The 17,825-nt window shown below is 43.2% G+C and overlaps 3 protein-coding genes across 6 annotated transcripts; 2 read left to right on the top strand and 1 right to left on the bottom strand.

The window, feature by feature from the left end:
- Window positions 1-37: 37 nt before the first annotated feature.
- Pisd (phosphatidylserine decarboxylase) lies at window positions 38-3,200 on the top strand. Of its 2 annotated transcripts, XM_071725997.1 has the most exons (6): window positions 38-160; window positions 613-682; window positions 768-1,008; window positions 1,092-1,325; window positions 1,408-1,696; window positions 1,791-3,200. In XM_071725997.1, the coding sequence occupies exons 2-6, from the start codon at window positions 642-644 to the stop codon at window positions 2,261-2,263; spliced, it is 1,278 nt and encodes a 425-aa protein (XP_071582098.1). In that variant the 5' UTR covers window positions 38-160; window positions 613-641; the 3' UTR covers window positions 2,264-3,200. The 2 variants fall into 2 exon arrangements, with proteins under 2 accessions (XP_071582098.1, XP_071582093.1); XM_071725992.1 differs by lacking the exon at window positions 38-160 and having other exon boundaries at window positions 171-682.
- On the top strand, window positions 2,283-11,958 carry LOC139786911 (CB1 cannabinoid receptor-interacting protein 1). Its single transcript, XM_071726023.1, has 4 exons — window positions 2,283-2,420; window positions 3,397-3,589; window positions 3,915-4,448; window positions 9,685-11,958. Exons 3-4 carry the CDS (start codon window positions 4,273-4,275, stop codon window positions 10,007-10,009), a joined length of 501 nt encoding a protein of 166 aa, XP_071582124.1. The 5' UTR covers window positions 2,283-2,420; window positions 3,397-3,589; window positions 3,915-4,272; the 3' UTR covers window positions 10,010-11,958.
- Window positions 11,610-17,824, bottom strand: LOC139786766 (RNA polymerase II-associated protein 1). 3 transcript variants are annotated; one of them, XM_071725885.1, is made up of 10 exons: window positions 17,713-17,824; window positions 17,520-17,620; window positions 16,004-16,508; window positions 15,221-15,935; window positions 14,641-15,142; window positions 14,321-14,490; window positions 14,056-14,215; window positions 13,699-13,981; window positions 13,404-13,507; window positions 11,610-13,329 (listed from the first exon to the last, which is right to left on the bottom strand). In XM_071725885.1, exons 3-10 carry the CDS (start codon window positions 16,463-16,465, stop codon window positions 11,991-11,993), a joined length of 3,735 nt encoding a protein of 1,244 aa, XP_071581986.1. In that variant the 5' UTR covers window positions 16,466-16,508; window positions 17,520-17,620; window positions 17,713-17,824; the 3' UTR covers window positions 11,610-11,990. The 3 variants fall into 3 exon arrangements, with proteins under 3 accessions (XP_071581986.1, XP_071581999.1, XP_071581993.1); XM_071725898.1 differs by having other exon boundaries at window positions 13,699-13,978; XM_071725892.1 differs by lacking the exon at window positions 17,520-17,620 and having other exon boundaries at window positions 17,713-17,777.
- Window position 17,825: the final 1 nt, after the last annotated feature.

Here is a 17,825-nt window from a genome sequence, read left to right as displayed (position 1 = left end):
GACTGTGACGCTGTGTGACGCGGGCACGCCGCGCCGGGCAGGTGGACGCGCGTGAGCGGCGCGCGCCGCGCCGCGCCGCGCCATGCCGCGCCATGCCGCGCCATGCCGCGTCCTTCAACCCTTTCGCACTCGCGTGCGTCACGTTTCACTGGAGTAAGCGGTAATTTGGCGACGGTTAATCTGTTTGCGCGTAATTGAGAGCAATGTACGCCAAGCTGCTCGGAGCGGTCCTCTTTTCTTCTTTAATTAGCGTGACCCGCGGCGGTTTTGGCAATTAATATGATTTGGAGGTCGCACCGACAATTTTCGGCGAAGTCGCAAAATTTTCCAAGGCCGCGTTTCTCTTTTCTTCCCTTGAATTATTTTCTCGTCGAGCCAGCGCTAGAAAATCCGAAAGATTTGATATTATTCATCATTATCGATAATCTCATTATGCGCTTTATTCAGTAAAATATTCTAAGCTTCAAGCGAAGCTTGTAATATTTAATTCTACCTGCTACCAAATTCGAAAGATCGTACTTCGAAAGTGCGCGCGCATTTATTATTTAAACTCGGAGCCGGCTTTGCACGCTCGTGCCCGCAACAGCAACGTTAGCGTCATATGATTTATAGGCTAAATAATAAATAAAACAAGCTGCGGGATGATTAGGAATAACCTATGGAGACTGGGTCTCCTCGTCAGGTACGTTTTTCTATCGTTTGATCGCAACTCGAGAATTTAACCTGCAATCTTGCGCTATACGACATAACCTATCGACTTCTCCTAGGCGATGCCAATATTGTCGTTCTTCGCTGAGAGCGACGTCGAAATGCTCCGCGAGGCTTGCCGAGCGATCTGTCTCGAGCGTCAGCGCGCGATTCGTCAAGAATACGAGTCGATGGTGGCGGCTCGGCGTCCCAACTGGGGTCGGCTTGTCGCTGCTCGCAGCAACGCAATGGAACTACCTGCACAAGCACGGGTATCCCGTTCACGTGGACGACAGGCCGGAACTGCTGAATGACGTTATAGTAATGGACAGATATCTATGCGTTAAGTTCTGTCGCGTTGTCGAAATGTTAAGTTAACGAAATGTAAAGTCCTCTCGCCGTAGGCGACGTGCTACTGTTGCCTGCCGTTGAGGACGACCAGCCGGATATGGGGCTGGCTGACGAGCATCGAGCTGCCGGTCGGCCTGAGGCCGACGCTCTACGGGTTCTACGCGAATATCTTTCACGCCGACCTGGACGAGGTGGAGCTGGATCTGTCTGCGTTTCCGAATCTGGTGGAATTTTTTGTTAGAAAGCTCAAACAAAATGCGAGACCAATCGCTCAGAATGCAAATATGGTAAATATTTATTACAAACTTTGATTATAATTCAATTTAAACTTTGTATGAGAGTTAACATATCTGGAAAAATTTCCTTCAGACTTCTCCTGCGGACGGTAGGGTGCTTTATTTTGGACCGGTGACTTCCTGCCGCGTGGAGCAAGTAAAAGGAGCGACGTACGATCTCAGGCAGTTCCTGGGCGATCCGAACGGTTTCACGTTGAACCAAATCGCAAAAGAAACGACGCAGAAGGACGATTACGTTAATTCCCTACTGAAGAATCCAGATAATAGACTGTATCAATTGATCGTTTACTTGGCGCCGGGTGATTATCATCGATTTCATAGTCCTACCGATTGGAATATAAAATTCCGACGGCACTTTCCAGGTGTGTCTCGTCTCTGCAAATTTATAGCTCCGTATATTGAAATCTTTCTCTTTATTTTTTCTAAGCAAACTCTGTTACTGTTCTTTTCTTTTAGGAAAGTTGCTGAGCGTCAATCCGAAGGTGCTCAAATACATGCCCAACTTGTTCTCGTTGAACGAACGCGTTGTGTACGTCGGGGAATGGGCGGACGGCTTCATGGCTTACGCAGCGGTCGGGGCAACGAACGTGGGCTCCATACGCGTCTACTGCGACCGAGAATTGGCGACTAATACGGTACACTGGCCGGAAACCGTGCATTGGAAGGAAGCGAGTTTAGGTTGCGCGCGTGTCGCCAAAGGCGAGCTGTTCGGCGAATTCAGGCTCGGATCCACGATCGTGCTTCTGTTCGAGGCGCCGCGAGACTTTCAATTCTGCCTGCAGATCGGTCAGACCATTAAGGTCGGGCAGGCATTGAGCGCGCTTTCCGTCGACGAGTCTGACGGAAAGCGCGAAAGACAGATCAAACGACAGCATCTGATCGTGAACGTAGCGCAGGATTGGAGAGATATATGGAAGCCTAGAGTATAAGAAACAGTACGATCAAGTAGGAATTATTCTAATTTTACTGGAGACTTTAAAGAGATGTTTTGACGCCTTGCACACTCTCGCGTCTTTGAAGTCGAAACGTAGGCGCAATAAAGGGAACACTAGAGTTACGAGAGCTCTAGAGACACAGTTTTCTCGAGTAAGTATCGATCCTGTGATTGGCTCCTGTACGTAGCCGTGTTCGTGCGCGAGAAAATCGTCATTTCATGCGGGTCTATCGGAGATTACATGTAAATACATCTCCCTGCTAATTACGCTCGTTCGTTACTTTAATTGCGTGATACTGTGATATATCACGCAAAAGATTGGTTTATAGTAGATTTGACACAGTTGATTTATTGCTGCGGCCGGGTACGCAGACGTGTCTCGCCTGTGTGGGGACTGGGACTTTTATGCGATTACGACGAAAAACTACTAAGGGAGCCCCTTAATGTAAGGAAACATATTTCTCTTTCTCCCTTGTGCGTCACCACCGATAGAGGTCGGATCGTAAACTGTTTTAGTTGCATGCCAAATCGATCTTTGTTTGCAGTTAAGTCGGCCGGTCAAGGCCGCTAGATGAAACACTTTCCTCAATTAAAGCTCTAAGCTTCTTTTTTAAACCAGAAAGGTTTACACACAGGCACGTCGTGTATCTTGAATCTCCGCGCGTATGAAGCGCTGTGGCCTTGCTGACCCCGTTATATTTTCATAGCAGTATTTTTACCGATCCTCTATCGTTAATATTAATGTTACTTCTGGAAAATATTGGAATTCAATCATTGTATCTCTTGCCTCGGCTTGTTCCAGCGCGCTCGAACATGACTCCGCACTTTCGGCCAGAATTAATTATAATACGAATGCTTAATCGCGCGGATATATTTTATGACGTATCTATTTTATGATATATAAATAATAAAAAGACCAATTATAGACAGTACCACAGTCTCTTTACTGTTAAATAATTATTTTATTCAGACAAATTGATTAAATTACCGTTTATTTTGCACATGTAATTATTTTATTATTTTTATCGTAAATTAAATTTTCGATATTGAAAATTTAATTTACGATGAAATAATATTTCCATATTTATATTGTTCTGATTAATATTCCGCCAATAATACTTTTTCTAGACCTGGAAAGTCGCGAGCCTTCTCCCAGTCCTGCCTAATTGCACACCACATAAGCAGCAGCTATTAGAAGCATTACTTTGATGTACTCTTAGTCATACATATGTATATTCTCTGAAGTAAACGTAAGCGACACAATCGATGACGACCTGTTTACCGGAAAATCGGAAATGACAGGCATTAGGACTTAGGAGAGGCAAGTCGAATTTGTTCGTTCATACATTTGAATTAAACTGATGTCGATGCATTAAGATCTTCACTCGAAAGAAATTAATCATGTATTAATTCGTGCATGCGTTTACGAATTTTAACGCGCTAATTTAAATTTATCTGCCTTGCAAATTTATTTCATGTTAATTTAAATTTATCTTTCTTGTAAATTTTGAGAGAGAAAGAGACAGCTTAAATTCATCTTTTCTGCTCACGTGAATTGCCTAAATACACGCTAATACATCATCCTGCATAGAATATCTCCGCGTCCTCTCGAACAAAGCTCCATGCACCTCGTTTATCATTGCCAGGAGCTTAACGCTGTCTGAGATCTCCCGACGAAGATACACGGTGGTACGAGAAAAAAAAGGAGGAAATCCGCCGAGCCGGCCGGCGTCGCAAACGTCAAACTCCGTTCGGCGGATCAGTGAGCGTCGCGACGCCCGCGGCGCAGGTTGCACCGCCTCCTCTTCTTGCGGCTCGCCGATAGTACATAGCGGTGCGTCGGACAGGACGCCGTCGCGCGGTACCGCCGCCGCGCCGGTGACACCGCGTGTCTCCTGGCATACGTGGCCACTCGATATTCTCTTTTTTCTTTGGTTCTTTCTCTTCCTCTCTGGGGCACCAAGACTCCGAACGATTATTATGGGGTATCTGAGCGGCGGCTAAATGGGGGCCGATGGACATTTTCGCGTGACCTTGTCCCTCAGGAGGGAACCGGGCGCCGGGCCGGTCTTCTGCAAGATGGAAACGTCCGCCAGGTTCCGGCAGCTGAAGACGGTGAAGCTGAGCTGCGAGACGACCTACCGGCTCGACATCAGCTTTAAACCGCCGCAACTGCTGCAGTGGGTACAGTGAATGTGCAATTATATATATGTACGTCGGTCGCTCCCCTCTTCCTGCCTGCCCTTTCTTCCCCGCTTGAATCAGACGTCGAGATTTTTCTTTCTTAGGAGGACAGTGGGACCAAGTAGGACTCCGTGTCGCGTTATCTCGATGATCGGTGGTTTAGTCGCCGAGTTGTATTATTAGTTTTACTTGAGAAAAAGTAAATGTATGTCAAACTGGATATATCTGGACGTATATCGTTTCTGTTATAATTTCATAGGTCGATTCATTCTTCGTTACATAATGAAAATTTAACTGTATTGACCGAACTTTAATATATTTAGAATCCAATCCACGTATCTGGAACAAATCGTAATTGGCTGATCCCGAATAGAATCTATAGTCTGCACAGCGCTTAAATTATTTAATCTTACTCAGAGTACACGAAATAAGCATAGCGATCGTTACTCTTTTTTTAAGGAGGTCTATAAACCCCTGTGAAAAAGTCCCACTCGGCTAATAGCAGTTCATCAGGAATTTATACGATCATTTTCAGCGCGAAGATGGGATAGGGGCCGGCAATAAATTTCAATGTCTGAGCTCCTATGCTCCAGGGACGAGGATTACGGTTTCTCGCTATATGTTCGGATATAGAATCGCTAATAATGCCAACTTACAATTAGCTGTAATACTAAAAATAAACTCGGCTACCGAATACGTACTGAAAACATTTACTTTTGCGTTTGAGTATGTGACGGAGGGAAAAGAATCGCCGATCTCTGCGTTAAATGTCTTTGTCATATCGCGAGTAAAGTTGTGTCAACGCATTGCCGTTCAGTCGGACTCGCAGGAATTTTTTTCAATATACCGAAATAAGATCTTTGAACCGCCAGACACTTTTAATATTAATTTCAGTTAAGAACTTTAATTGTAACCACATTTTGTTTGCCATTTAATTAGTCTAAAAACAAGGCGGAATGATATTAGATCCAGATTAGATTAAGTATCTAATTAGTTTAATAATTTTTATCAGTTTTAATTTAAATAAAATATGTGAACTTTTAACTTTTTACATTTAAACGAAAGACCTGGGGTAATTTTTCAGCAGATAAGTAAATCTGAATCGGTAAGATTTATTTAATATTAGAAATCTAGTTCATTTTATTCATATCGCATTGCATCGTGAAAATTTTCTGTACAGATCGAAACTTTCTAACATAAACGGAACGAACGGGGTCGCGCTTGGACTCGCAAAACACCCCCGGCTCAAGCATTAAACTCGGCTCGAGGAAAGTTTGGAGCGCGCAGTGTTGAAATCGAATGAGCACGTGTGTGAATGACGTGGCGACAATCGGCGTGCAGCCAGCCGGTTAAATCGACACGAGCGGATTGATATACAGGGGAGGACAATTACGTATACCACAGAGCTCGGGAAAGCGTTACGTTTCCCGTCTATGCTTTTATAAAACGAGATCGCATTACGCGTGATCTCGGCGCGAGATAAACTACCCCCTCGCGCGCGCGCGCGTACAGTTTCTAAAACGTGCACGAGCGCGGCGCGGCACACAATCGTGGAAATCGGCGGCACGTGGAGGCGGAGGCTTTAAACGCGGTGCGAGCGCACCAGCTGCAAGCTGCAATTGATACCTGCATGGGCTCCCCGACCCGTGGCGGGTCGCGCGAGAAAGAGACCGCGACGTGTTATCGCCTTGAACTGCAAAACTCCGTCCCCCAGTCTCGGAAGGGATCGATCGTGATTTGACACGGTGCGCTTCGTGCAGCGCACGTGCTACCTTATAATTGGCTGATCGATGTGATACAAACCCGCGACCCCGCTCCATGAGGGTGCAAACGTGGACGATCAACTTGTTGTACGACACCGGGGATTTTATCGCGGAAGCGATGAAGCATGATGGATGTGTCTTTCGTATACGCCCCCGCCCGCGGTCGTGTGCTTGCCACTTGATGAATGTGTGTCATGAATTCAATCGGGTAGATCGCGGGCTCAGGCTTGAAATATTGCCCATACTATTGCGATTACCCCCCGGGGGGTAACAGGAGCCCCTGATAACTATCGCGTTGAGAACGATCGCATCGTTATTGTCGGTAATAAATCGCAATTACTTCGCCGCGCGGAACATATATATATACACAATCGCGGATGAGCCGCCGGAAGATGAGAATATATATGCCGAGGAAACTGAGGCGCTGCGCTTACCCCTGGATTAAAATTGTTTATCGAATCTTCGTGATGTTCAACAAAATAGACTCAAGGCTGGAAGTTTGAGACAACAATGTAGGAATTTAATATCAATATGAGGTAATAAGGGTAAGAAGGAATTTAGCATGGTAGCTTTCATTCGATAATATAATTGAGTCGTGATAAAAACGACAAGAGGCAGATGTTATTGATAATTAAACTTGAATTGACTGTTTTTTTATCTCTTTTTAGCTGTCCGTGCAACATATTCCGCGGTGATTTACGGCGAACGGGCGCGATTTGCACGTGATCTCGCACACGTTGAACTCGGAATCGAATATGGAGATTATACGCCGAGCAAATGCGATGTGCATAAATATTTCACCCACTCGCCGGCGCGATCACGAAGTCGGAAGTGTCCGCGTGATCTTCAAAAAGTCACGAAAGGCTCGCGTGTTGCGCGGCCGCGCCAGAAAACTGAGCAGTTTCCTCCCCCCCCCCCCACCCCGTGTCATTTTTCGGACAATGGAGAAAATCCCGCCCCCCGACGACGGAAAATCCGGCTTTTCTCCCGACGCGGCTATCGCCGAAATCTCGGTGGAATTTTAAACAGCCGCGCGGATTATTAGTCCGAATCACGCGATGCACTCTTGCTGCATGGCCTGCTTTTTCGTCGTCGGATTTTAGTCGTCGGAGCACGACGAGTAATTCCCCGACCGCAACGGGAACCTCGTGCGCCCGCCACTGAAAACAAATTAACGATTAATTCGTCGTAATGGAGCACATGTCACTCGCCGTGCATTCAATTAATTATTGCATATATACGCCTGCGCCCTATATTTCCTCGCATATGCGGCTTGTGTGCCTATAAAGTCGAACGATTAAAGTTTCGTAATAAGCGGAAAGTTTGCCGTCCTTGTTTTCCGCATTAATATTCCTTATGGACGGAAGTAAGGCAGGAGAACGCGAAATGTAGACACATTGACGAGCTTATGATGTTACGAGCCGACGGGCGTTTGCATTTTTCACGAACGCGATAATGCTATATCGACCGCGCGCGCGCGCGCGCGCATTCCTTCGGATATGCCAGTCCACGACTGCAATTCCCCGGCTCATCTCTTATTTTAGATGTAGCTCTTGCACATGCATTTTTAATCTTTAAACCTGGCGATGTATCCCGCAAGACGCATCTCTGCCCGTCTAGATCTGCACGGGACGTCTCGTTTTTTCGGTAAAATGTTTCCAACTCGTGTGAATCATATTTTCAAATCTCTTCAATTTATCGTTTCTTATTGTTCTATTATTTAAAATCTCATTTTATGTATATATTATATATATTGAAAGTTTCTTGATTTTTCTGTGAGATTTATACTCATTTTCTTTGCGACAGAATTTTAATCGAGCGACTTTGTAGAAAGTTAATTTACGAAAGCGAGTGCATTTACGTACTATAATAAATCTTGCATGATTCGTAAAATCTGACTCTTTCTTCGACCCAAAAGAAACATACACATTTCTCCTCATCGTATATTATGTGTTGTCTCACGTTCCATTTTTCATTGCTTGCAGGATTTACAGACCGTTCGTTTCTAGATAATGATCCGATTGCTGCCACGCGATTGTTTATTTCGGACGATAAAGCCGATGCACGCACGCAGGTCATTTGCGCGAACCCTCGTCGTCGTCGCCTTTGTGAAAACTCTAAAAATAAAGCCAGTCGAAGCGTGAGTCAAGTGTGCCTCGTATCCATATCAGAGCTAAACTAGACCAGCTTTGAAGATCTATCGATCTGTCGATCTAAGGCTCAAAAGCGTCCGGAAATATCGGCCTGACGTAAGATCCAAATTCGCGGTCAGGATCCAAGGATCTGGTGAAGCAAGAACGACCAGCCACTTGCAGATATTATTGCAACAAACGTATAGTTCTCGCACAGTCGAGATTAAGTAATCATCCTTGAACTCGTTTATCCAATAATTGTAAGCGCTTTTAGTTATTAACGGTAAGTCGAAGTCAGCGAATTAAGGGATTAAGAAGTACAGTGAATGTTTCCAAGATCTTTTATTAGTATAATAACGTTTTATTTTATTTGTTACATAATTCTTCTTTAATTAAAGCGTCTTTTTTTTACTGTGTAAAAATTGCGTGTTTTAATTTGCGAAAGGGTATAATCAATATAAAGGGTAGTTTAATATTGATTAAAAGTGCTTGCAATTTTTGGACAAGGTTCTTTATAGGTGAACCTGCATTCGTATGTGACGTGTAATTTAGTTTTCTGATTTACGTCGTTTTCCTGCCGATTTAGATCGCTATTTCTAAGCGCTGTAAACGCACTTTTACGACGAGTTGACTTATAGGAATGTTTTGTTGGTATACATAATAATCGTCGATCCGTTTATTTTGACGTTATGCCAAGCGTGAAAAAAAATATTGCCAAAGTACACACACGTGGCAACGATTGTGCCACGCAAAACATCTATTTTCGCCACAAAAAAGAAGAGTTTCACCCGGTGTTGTAAAGCGCGTTGAGACTCGCGTCATTTCCGTTGCATTCGTTTCTAAACTTTTGTCGGCTTTCTCGCTTTGCAGACAGTCAATATGCCGAATAAGCAAAAGCAAATGATGTTCTTTTGGAAATAAATAACTAGCTTTGGTCGAAAAGAAATAGGTCATCAAACAGAATGCCGGCGAGGATGTGCAATAATCGAGTTTCTCCGTTCGTCATTATCCAGTCGACATGCAATCTTTCTGTCTTCCTTATTCGTCACTCTAATCTTGAGCCGTTATTTTAGGTTTTAATTTTATATAATAGCCAATTGAGTCGAAATAAAACCTCTTATTATTGTTAATCTATATATTGGCGGAACATTCTATCATTTTTGGTTTAGGTTTTAAATTATTTAAAGAAAACGTTATAGCATGTATAATAATTATTAAATTCAGTGCAATTCTCTTCCGTAAACGAAATAGAAAATATGAATACAATTGTTAAGAACTTTCGTACACTTTAAGAGCTTTACAGAACATATTTTCTAAAATTCCTGCGACTTTTTTAGGTCCCTGAATATCGGAGGGAAACAGGTGGAGGCGATCGAACGCGCGAGGAACGCTACGGCGTGCGCCTACAGCGCTTATCACAGCACCAAGGATATCCCGGCGAGCGCGCGCGGTCACCGAGAGGATCTGCCGATCGCCATGAGAGTCCTCGGCTCCGGTTTCCTGACCACCTGCCTGCAGATCAAATACTACCGGCTGGATGATCAGAGCCACTGCGAGTGGGGTGCCAGATTGCACTGCATCGAGCTTGATTGCTCGAGCGTCGAGGGACGTCTCGTCACGGTGGACCGGGAGACCTACAGAAAGCTCGGCATAGAATCTTAACGAAACGTCTCATCACGCGCCTCACCGGGGCGGTATCGGCTCGCTGCCAGCTCGTTACATAGGAACGACGTGGAACCCGACGCCGCGCCGCACAATCGATGCCTCTCACACGCGATCGGCTGAATACTTTACGCTCGTAAATGGTAAACACAGGTTGCACGGGGGGGGTTTATGTTCGGATGAGTTAAGAACCCTAATCTTGGGTCCATACTTTTTGCCTAGAAAACCCCGAGATAAGCATAAAGGTGGAATCGATAACGAGTGTAATGTATTTTGACCAAAATTGTTAAAATTGCGATATATTTTTTTTCATTAATATAGAAAAACAGAAGCCTAAAAATTTTGCCTATTTAATTATATAAATTTTGCCCAAATATTCGCCCCAACACTTCGAAAATAAACTTTGGGATGAACTTAAGTTAATCGTCGTGCCAGATTATGTTGAATGAGAAAGACTTCGTTAGAAGGGTATTTTCAATTTAGTACGACGAATATAAATTGCGTAGAAATTCCGTGGAAGTATCATGATCGACGCGTAATTGAGATTCAACGTCGCCAGCTGGCTAACAACATTGTGTTAATAGCGTGGGTCAAGTTATTCAGAGAAGCCTATCGCAAACTGATCTTTTGAGGATTCCTCTTCATCAAAGGAACACTGAAATTTTATATCAAAGGGATCGCCTGAACGAAATTAAGAGTATTATTCTTATATTCTTAGAAATTTAAAAATTAGGATTTAAATATATCCTATAGAAGTTCCATGCTTCTATGCGTTAATACAGTATCGATTGCATTGCAACGATTGCATTGCACAACTAGCAGTATAGTAATTATTACACACTACTTTCGATACAGGATAAATCATAAACATCTAACGTTGGAAGGAATAATCAATCACAATTATTTTCGGCTGATATCTTCCATTATTTAGCGAAGAGAACTATTGCAGGAATTAATATGATAGAAAAACAAACTCCAACACATACAAACACATCGATAATGAAATACTTGTTACATATGACGCTTTACGTATGTATTATGTGTCGAACATACGCCAACATACGCGTTATTGATTACCGATTAAGACTTAATTGTCAGACGAATAAATCGTGAGGTAATATGCCGCGGTGAGGAAGAACGTTTTTTTTTTCTAATTGAAAGCGTCGACAGAAGTCCTACTCGTCAACGGCGCGGTGTCAGCTTTCGTAAAACTTGGCGATCGAAGTGCACGATGCACTTTCGCGCGTATTGTTAACGCGTTCGCTTCAGTGTTATTTTTCTCATTTACGGTAATTTTCTCGTCTCTCTTCTTCTCTTATTTTATATCTTCGCACTTCTCAGCGGATGGAGGATTTTTGTATCGAGATAGCTCGCCCGATACACACGCTGTCGTGTGTAAATTAATTGCAGAAACGTCCTCAGATGACGATCGCTACGATATAGGTACTCGAAGCACCGCGAAAACTTGGGCAATCGTCGAAGTGACCAATTAACGCCTTTAAGCTTACTGTAATTGTGCAAGTTGTTTCTACTTTCTCTACTCGTTCAATGAATCTTAACGAAATTATCGTTGTATAAGTGTACTGCATATACAGGGTGATTCTCGATTATATGTTTATACTTTATTAGAAGGTGTCATATGTCATATGGCTCATATGCAAACGTGGATTAAACATTCATTTTCGAAGTCACACCAATCGTGTGGACGTAACCGAGGCACGTGCATGTATTTAAATATTCACACTGTGTGTTCGTTGTATCGTCACTGCAATCAGCATCTTGCTCGTCCTAATGTGGATGACGAAAAAGAATGGACAATGAATGAAGTTTTAGAGATCGCAATGCACGGAATTTTTTGCAACTTCTTACTCCTATAAATGTATAATTAACAATCACTCTGGTATGAAATCTAAATAGAAATATATACATTTACATACAATGCAAAATCACATGTCGCGTCTTTTCTGTTCTCATTTTACATTCATAATTGCGGTGGTACGTAGTGCAACAATGCATCGGCGATATCTCTGTTCCGCAACTTCTCCACTTGCGCACGCATTCGCACCGCCAGCCTGTTCGAGCGCTTCAGATACATTGCCGAGTGGTGCAAGGCGATCGTGAAGGGAACCGGGCACCACGTCTCCCTGACCACTCCGCGAACGAGCGCCGTCATGTAGCTCTCTATGAGCGACGTGTCGTCCTCCTCCGGATAGAGATACTCCTTCAGCGGCAACACCAACTTCTCCGGCGGTAGTTTCAGGTATCGGAGCGCGGCCGCGTGTTCCGACCACAGCAGTTTTCGATAGTGCGGATCGTGCCGTTGCGCCGCCGCCACCAGCAACGTCATGGCGAAACCGTCGTCGGCGTACGAGGTCGAGCAGAAGTGCTCGCACAGTGCGATGAACAGATCGGTGAAGGAGCTCAGCCCCGGCAGCTCTGTCTGGAAGTTCAATCGTGTGTGGTACCTCCTCAACAGATTCGACAGAACGTTCAGCAGCAGTGTGGACACATCGCTGTCCAGGTAGATGATGGTGTCGTAGAGGTACACCAGTATCAGTCTGCTGAATCTCAAAGTGGGCGACAGCTTCTCCATGAGATCGGGCAAGACCAACGTCAGGCTCAGCACCGTCAGGACGCTGTCCTTATCCTCCGACTGCAATTTGATATCGTTTTTGCACTTTGTGTATATGTGAACCAGCGGCAAGAATAGCCAGTCCTTCGGCATCGCCGCTTGATTCCAATCGCCATTCGGCGTGACGTATCTCTCGTACAGCGACGCCGCGTCGGAATGCGAGCCTATCTTGACCTGGTCTACCGTGGACGCCAGATCTAATTTGGCCAGTTCGTTAGTGATCATTTCCAAATTCACTTTTTCGTTCGATAACGCGATTTGAAGGAGCTTCCTCACGTGATCCGTGGCATCCGCGGGCAATGCCGAGATGAGCTTGATGGTGATTCTCCACACAATTTGCGCTGTCTGATTATTGATTGTGTCCCCGAGGAGGGATGCTGATTTTACTACCGCTGTCAAAAGATACAACTCCGTTCTGCTGTACCACGATCTTTCCAAACTCCACTCGGTCGTTTCCAACTCTCGTATGTATTTGCGGAAAGACGGGTGTTCGAGTATTGCACGAATTTCTGCTACGCGTGAGTTACTGTAAAACGTATTCAGTATCGTCGCCAAGAATGGTATGCATGAATGCACCGACACGATCGGCTGCAACTCTCCGTTCTCTGTGAGAACATTCAAATTTGGAAGGCAGGATGGTTCCCGATCCGTAGTCGTGTTACAGTCGCTCAATAAATTTGAACTGGAACTACAAGGAAATGAATATTGTAAGTTGTCATTTTTATACACACGTTTCGAAGTAGCGAAAAAAGAGTCTCTTACCGAAGAGTTGAGAAAACGTGCTGGTTGGATAGCCACGTTGTTTTGAATGCGGAAATCTCATCAACGGCGGATAAACTCTTTGCGATTAATTTCATAACACCCCACTGAAATTTACGACATTTCATAAGCCTTCTCGAATATTGATAAGTGTTAAGATAACAATAAGGTTGATAAATACTAAGGAAACATACAAGATACAAATATAGCCTTAACATTTTTTAAGCATTTTTTAATGTAATTATTTCTGAATAATTCTTGATAAATTGATGACGAACAGATCAATAATTGCTCTCACCGTTACATTAGATACCGACGACAACTGTGTACTCCACTTCGCTAGCAACGTAGAGATGTTCGGTTTTAATGTTTTCTCGTGACTCGCCACAGCAATTATGGCCGCGGCGTGCTCGCACGCCAACTCGGATGTATTTTGAATATCATGATTACTTAATAACAGCTGCAATTGCGATATGAGAGTTAACTGGGCGCCTGCGACACTGTCCAATCCTATTTCGTAATGCAACAATATTCGCCAAAGCCGCAGGCTCTCGATGCTGAGACTTATGTCATTGTTCCTGCTAAAGTATGATGTGTTTAATAAAATAAATGTATGTAAAATTAGCAGACGCATGAGACGCATGAGAATGCTTACCCCGTCTCACTGCTAATGTACGTTAGGATGGCTTGAATAATTTTGAAGTTATCCAATTTCTGCGCGACGGGCTTCTTGCCATACGTGACGAGAACACGACACAACTTAATCGCCTTAACTACGGGAATCCCGTAAACATTCTTTATCGTGTCCTGCATCGCTGTAAAGAGATTCAGATTCTTAAATCTTACCTAATAATTATTTATCCAATAAATAGATTTCAGATTTATTTAAAACCTATCTAATAACTTCAAGCTTAATTTACCTAATTGGTCTATAGACAGTGGTATAAAATTCTGGACAATGGTGTCTAACAAATATGGCGTGGACGAGATATTCAATGCCGTAATGTGCGAATGTCTCGCGAGACGGATGAGTATCTCTAAGGCACACGTTACTCCAACAGGTGGTGGATGCATCTCATTTAAAATGTATCTACAAATGGTTACACTCAAATCAGTTTTACAATTTCACGTGCTCTTGAAGAAGACTATAATAAAGTCATGTTATTACAAGAGTCTTAAGATCATCAATATTTAAATCGAAGTATTACGAATTTAACTAAAAATAATGACAGAGTTGTACCTGATTCTCAATAAAAAATCCGATCTCAGTAACGTAGCCACGGTATCCAACTGTGCCAATTCGTGATCCTTCAGGCTACTTGTATCCTTGTCTTCAAGTTGAGGCGTCAAGGTGGGTTCTGCGTATCCGTCGAATCCATGTAGTCTGTCCAAGCATACCTCGTCCGCCTCGCTGACCAGGAAAGCTCTGAGAGCTTGCAGAGCCGCCGTGACCACAGCCACCGACGAGTCATCCAGCGAGAATCTCAGCAGCAGCAGAATGTTCTTCTGACTGAGCGCGACCAGTGGTGCTGGATGCAGGGCCTTGTCGTACCAACCCTTGCGCGTCTTCTCCATGATATTGGCCAGAGTGACAAGGGCTGTACACCGTTGCTGTTGAGTGGAAGACCTGCTCAGCTGTAGCAACTCCTGAAGGGAATATCCGGGACGTTCGGGTTCCTCGCCGTGATGATGGAGGCCTTTGTCTACAGTTAAGCTCTCATCCTTGTACGGCAATAAAAGACCTGGAAAAATACAAAAAGGATAATAAAAGTAAAAGATGAGAAAAATCAATGTCGTAGCAAAATTGATATATTATTCACCGTTGAAATCAAATCTCGCATTGTATTCTTTGGTCGGTTCGGGCTCGTCTTCTTTCTTTTCCGGTAAGTCTTCCATCCACTTCAACTTTTCTGGTTCGGGAGCGTTCATATGCAGCCATCCTTTCTGTTTGCTTTCTTCGAATAATTCTTTGGATAATCCTGGGATGCTCGAGGAGTCATCCTCGCAATCCATTTTTGTATCGACATCATCCGAAGGAAACTTTGTCTTCCTATTATTAGATCCTGTATCCATTGTTGTTTCTTTTGTAATTAAAGTGCTCGCTGTATCATTCTTGCAATCCATTTCTGAGTCGTTTGAGTTGTCGTTTGACGAAAGCTTCATCTTCTTATCACTGGATACTTCTATATCCATTGCTGTGGTTTTGCTCGCTGCTGAAATGCTGCTTTGCTTATTGTCCTGTTCGATTGATCTTTTGCCGGAATTCCTCTTTTTGTTTTTTAAAAACTGTATTATCTTAGGATCAAGAGTCTCCTCAAGCTTCCTCTTTTCCTGTAATATCTCCGCCTCGTTCATTTGCGCCAGCTTTTCCAAATTTTCCTTGTGAATTTCAATGGCCAATTGATCTTCCATCACAATCGCCTCTCCCTTGTCGCAGTGGGAAGATTCATCCCTCTGAACTTTCACCGACTCAGTTCTCACAGATTTCAGCTCTGAAACTTTTTGCGAGAATAAACTCTGCTTACCATCGGTCTTCTACAAAGAGCAACAAAATTATACAGTTGGCATAAAAATAACAGATAACACATTTCATTCAGACATACTTTTTCCACAAGTGACGCGTCGTCGAATCTAAAAACCTCGGGGAACCCTAACTTGACTGTTGTGGGAACACAGTTGTTAAACTCAGATTTGTTGAATTTCCTTTCCACGATATTGCCAAGTATTATGTTCGACGACGCCGTAGGTACATTCTGCACCATGTCCTCCAACTTTCCCTTCGTCGTTTCCTGAATCTTGTCCTTGATAGCCGGGTTTATCACCTCTCCGCTGCCTCGCGAGGTAGAAACCATATCTTGTTTCGCCCTCGATTGCTTCAATTTCGAGAATTGGGATCTTGCCCTGCTAGCACTCGGAGCACCGTCCGAAGCGTTAACTGAATTTCTTGGATTTATTGGCTTTACGGACGGTTGCTGCTTCGCCTTCGAAAACTCTTCTTGCTGGCGCAGAAGCTCCTCCTCGCTATCGCCCGCTTTAGGTCTCTTCCACGCAGCTTCACCAGCCATCTCTCAGGTTCTTTTTTTTACATAGAAAAAATAACTTCCTCCGCTAGTGATTAAAAACAAAAAATATAATTTTATTACTCGACTAACTGGCAACAATATAAATAGTAGGCACACTAAAAACAAAAAATATAATTTTATTACTCGACTAACTGGCAACAATATAAATAGTAGCACTATTTTTTTTTTAAATTTGTGAGAAATGGACGGAAATTCAAACGCAAGAGTATGTCTTGCCAAGAGAACTTCTCTAAAAAATATAGCCGTTCGGAATCGGCGTTAAACTGTAAGTTCCATATACAATATACAATGTGTATAATCCACGTGTGCAACACATGTATATAAAGAGAAGTCACCACGCTCGGGCACGAATAATAGGACTGAGTATGAGCATTTATATATACTCTTCGTCGTCTCCCCTACATGCACATCTACACATAAATAAGGAAAATATTAATTAATGCAATCGCAAGGTAACATAAAAGAAGATATTCTTTAAGAATTCTTTATTAAGAATATCTTTCCTTTATGCTTCTTTTATGCATAATTTTTTTTTTATGCATAATTATGGATAAAAAATGTATAAAGGAAAATATTTTTAATAAAGAATTCTTAAAGAATATCTTCTTTCCGAGCATGGTGACTTCTCTTCATATACATGTGTTGCGCATGTGGATTATACACATTGTATATTGTATATGGAACTTACAGTTTAACGCCGATTCCGAACGGCTATATTTTTTAGAGAAGTTCTCTTGGCAAGACATACTAACTACTCTCGGTGGTTTGCCATTGCCTTCCGAGAGGAGAACGAGCGAATATAATTTTTCTAGCTCTACCGGGAATCGAACCCGGGACCTTTGGCTCAATAGACCAGTGCGCTGTCTACTAGGCCACGCTCGTCCTCGGTGCCTAATACTATTTATATTATTGCCAGTTAGTTCAATAATAAAATAATATTTTTTCTTTTTTTATATAATATTTAACATGCCCTATGCAATTTTAGGTTTCTTTTTACACTTCTATTTCACTTTTTCGTATAATCTTTGTATGTTACCTTATTACATTATTCTTTAATTATTTCTTATTCTCTCAGGTTGTTATAACCTCTCTGTTATTCTCAACAGTTTGTAATCATATATGGCAACAGAATAGGACCTGCAAAATCGAAACTCGATAATCGCAGTTTACAAGAAATATTATTGTGACAATTCGCGTTGCTGTCATCTCGTCAACTCAACTGAATTTACCTCACGCGATGCGATTTAATGAGATCCGATGCGTTCCCGTCCCGTTTCCGCGGCTTCGAAAGCATCGTTGCTCGTAGCGCCACGAAAAACGCGACCAACGCGACGACTACATT

The sequence above is a fragment of the Temnothorax nylanderi genome, unplaced genomic scaffold, assembly GCF_030848795.1.
Source record: "Temnothorax nylanderi isolate EJ_2023f unplaced genomic scaffold, tnyl_v1.0 TNYL_tig0009_pilon, whole genome shotgun sequence".
NCBI lineage: Eukaryota > Metazoa > Arthropoda > Insecta > Hymenoptera > Formicidae > Temnothorax > Temnothorax nylanderi.
Note: the sequence above shows the minus strand (reverse complement) of the source record. Positions and strands in the feature narration are given on the sequence as shown.

Excerpts from the sequence above, each read along its gene's own strand:
- Pisd (XM_071725997.1), top strand. The coding sequence starts at position 642 with ATGATTAGGAATAACCTATGGAGACTGGGTCTCCTCGTCAG. Across the intron at positions 1,326-1,407 it reads TCGCTCAGAATGCAAATATG|ACTTCTCCTGCGGACGGTAG; the intron begins GTAAATATTTAT and ends AATTTCCTTCAG. Across the intron at positions 1,697-1,790 it reads ATTCCGACGGCACTTTCCAG|GAAAGTTGCTGAGCGTCAAT; the intron begins GTGTGTCTCGTC and ends CTTTTCTTTTAG.
- LOC139786911 (XM_071726023.1), top strand. The coding sequence starts at position 4,273 with ATGGGGGCCGATGGACATTTTCGCGTGACCTTGTCCCTCAGGAGGGAA. Across the intron at positions 4,449-9,684 it reads AAACCGCCGCAACTGCTGCA|GTCCCTGAATATCGGAGGGA; the intron begins GTGGGTACAGTG and ends CGACTTTTTTAG.
- LOC139786766 (XM_071725885.1), bottom strand. The coding sequence starts at position 16,465 with ATGGCTGGTGAAGCTGCGTGGAAGAGACCTAAAGCGGGCGATAGCGAG. Across the intron at positions 13,982-14,055 it reads TACATTAGCAGTGAGACGGG|CAGGAACAATGACATAAGTC; the intron begins GTAAGCATTCTC and ends ATCATACTTTAG. Across the intron at positions 13,330-13,403 it reads CACGTTTTCTCAACTCTTCG|TTCCAGTTCAAATTTATTGA; the intron begins GTAAGAGACTCT and ends ATTTCCTTGTAG.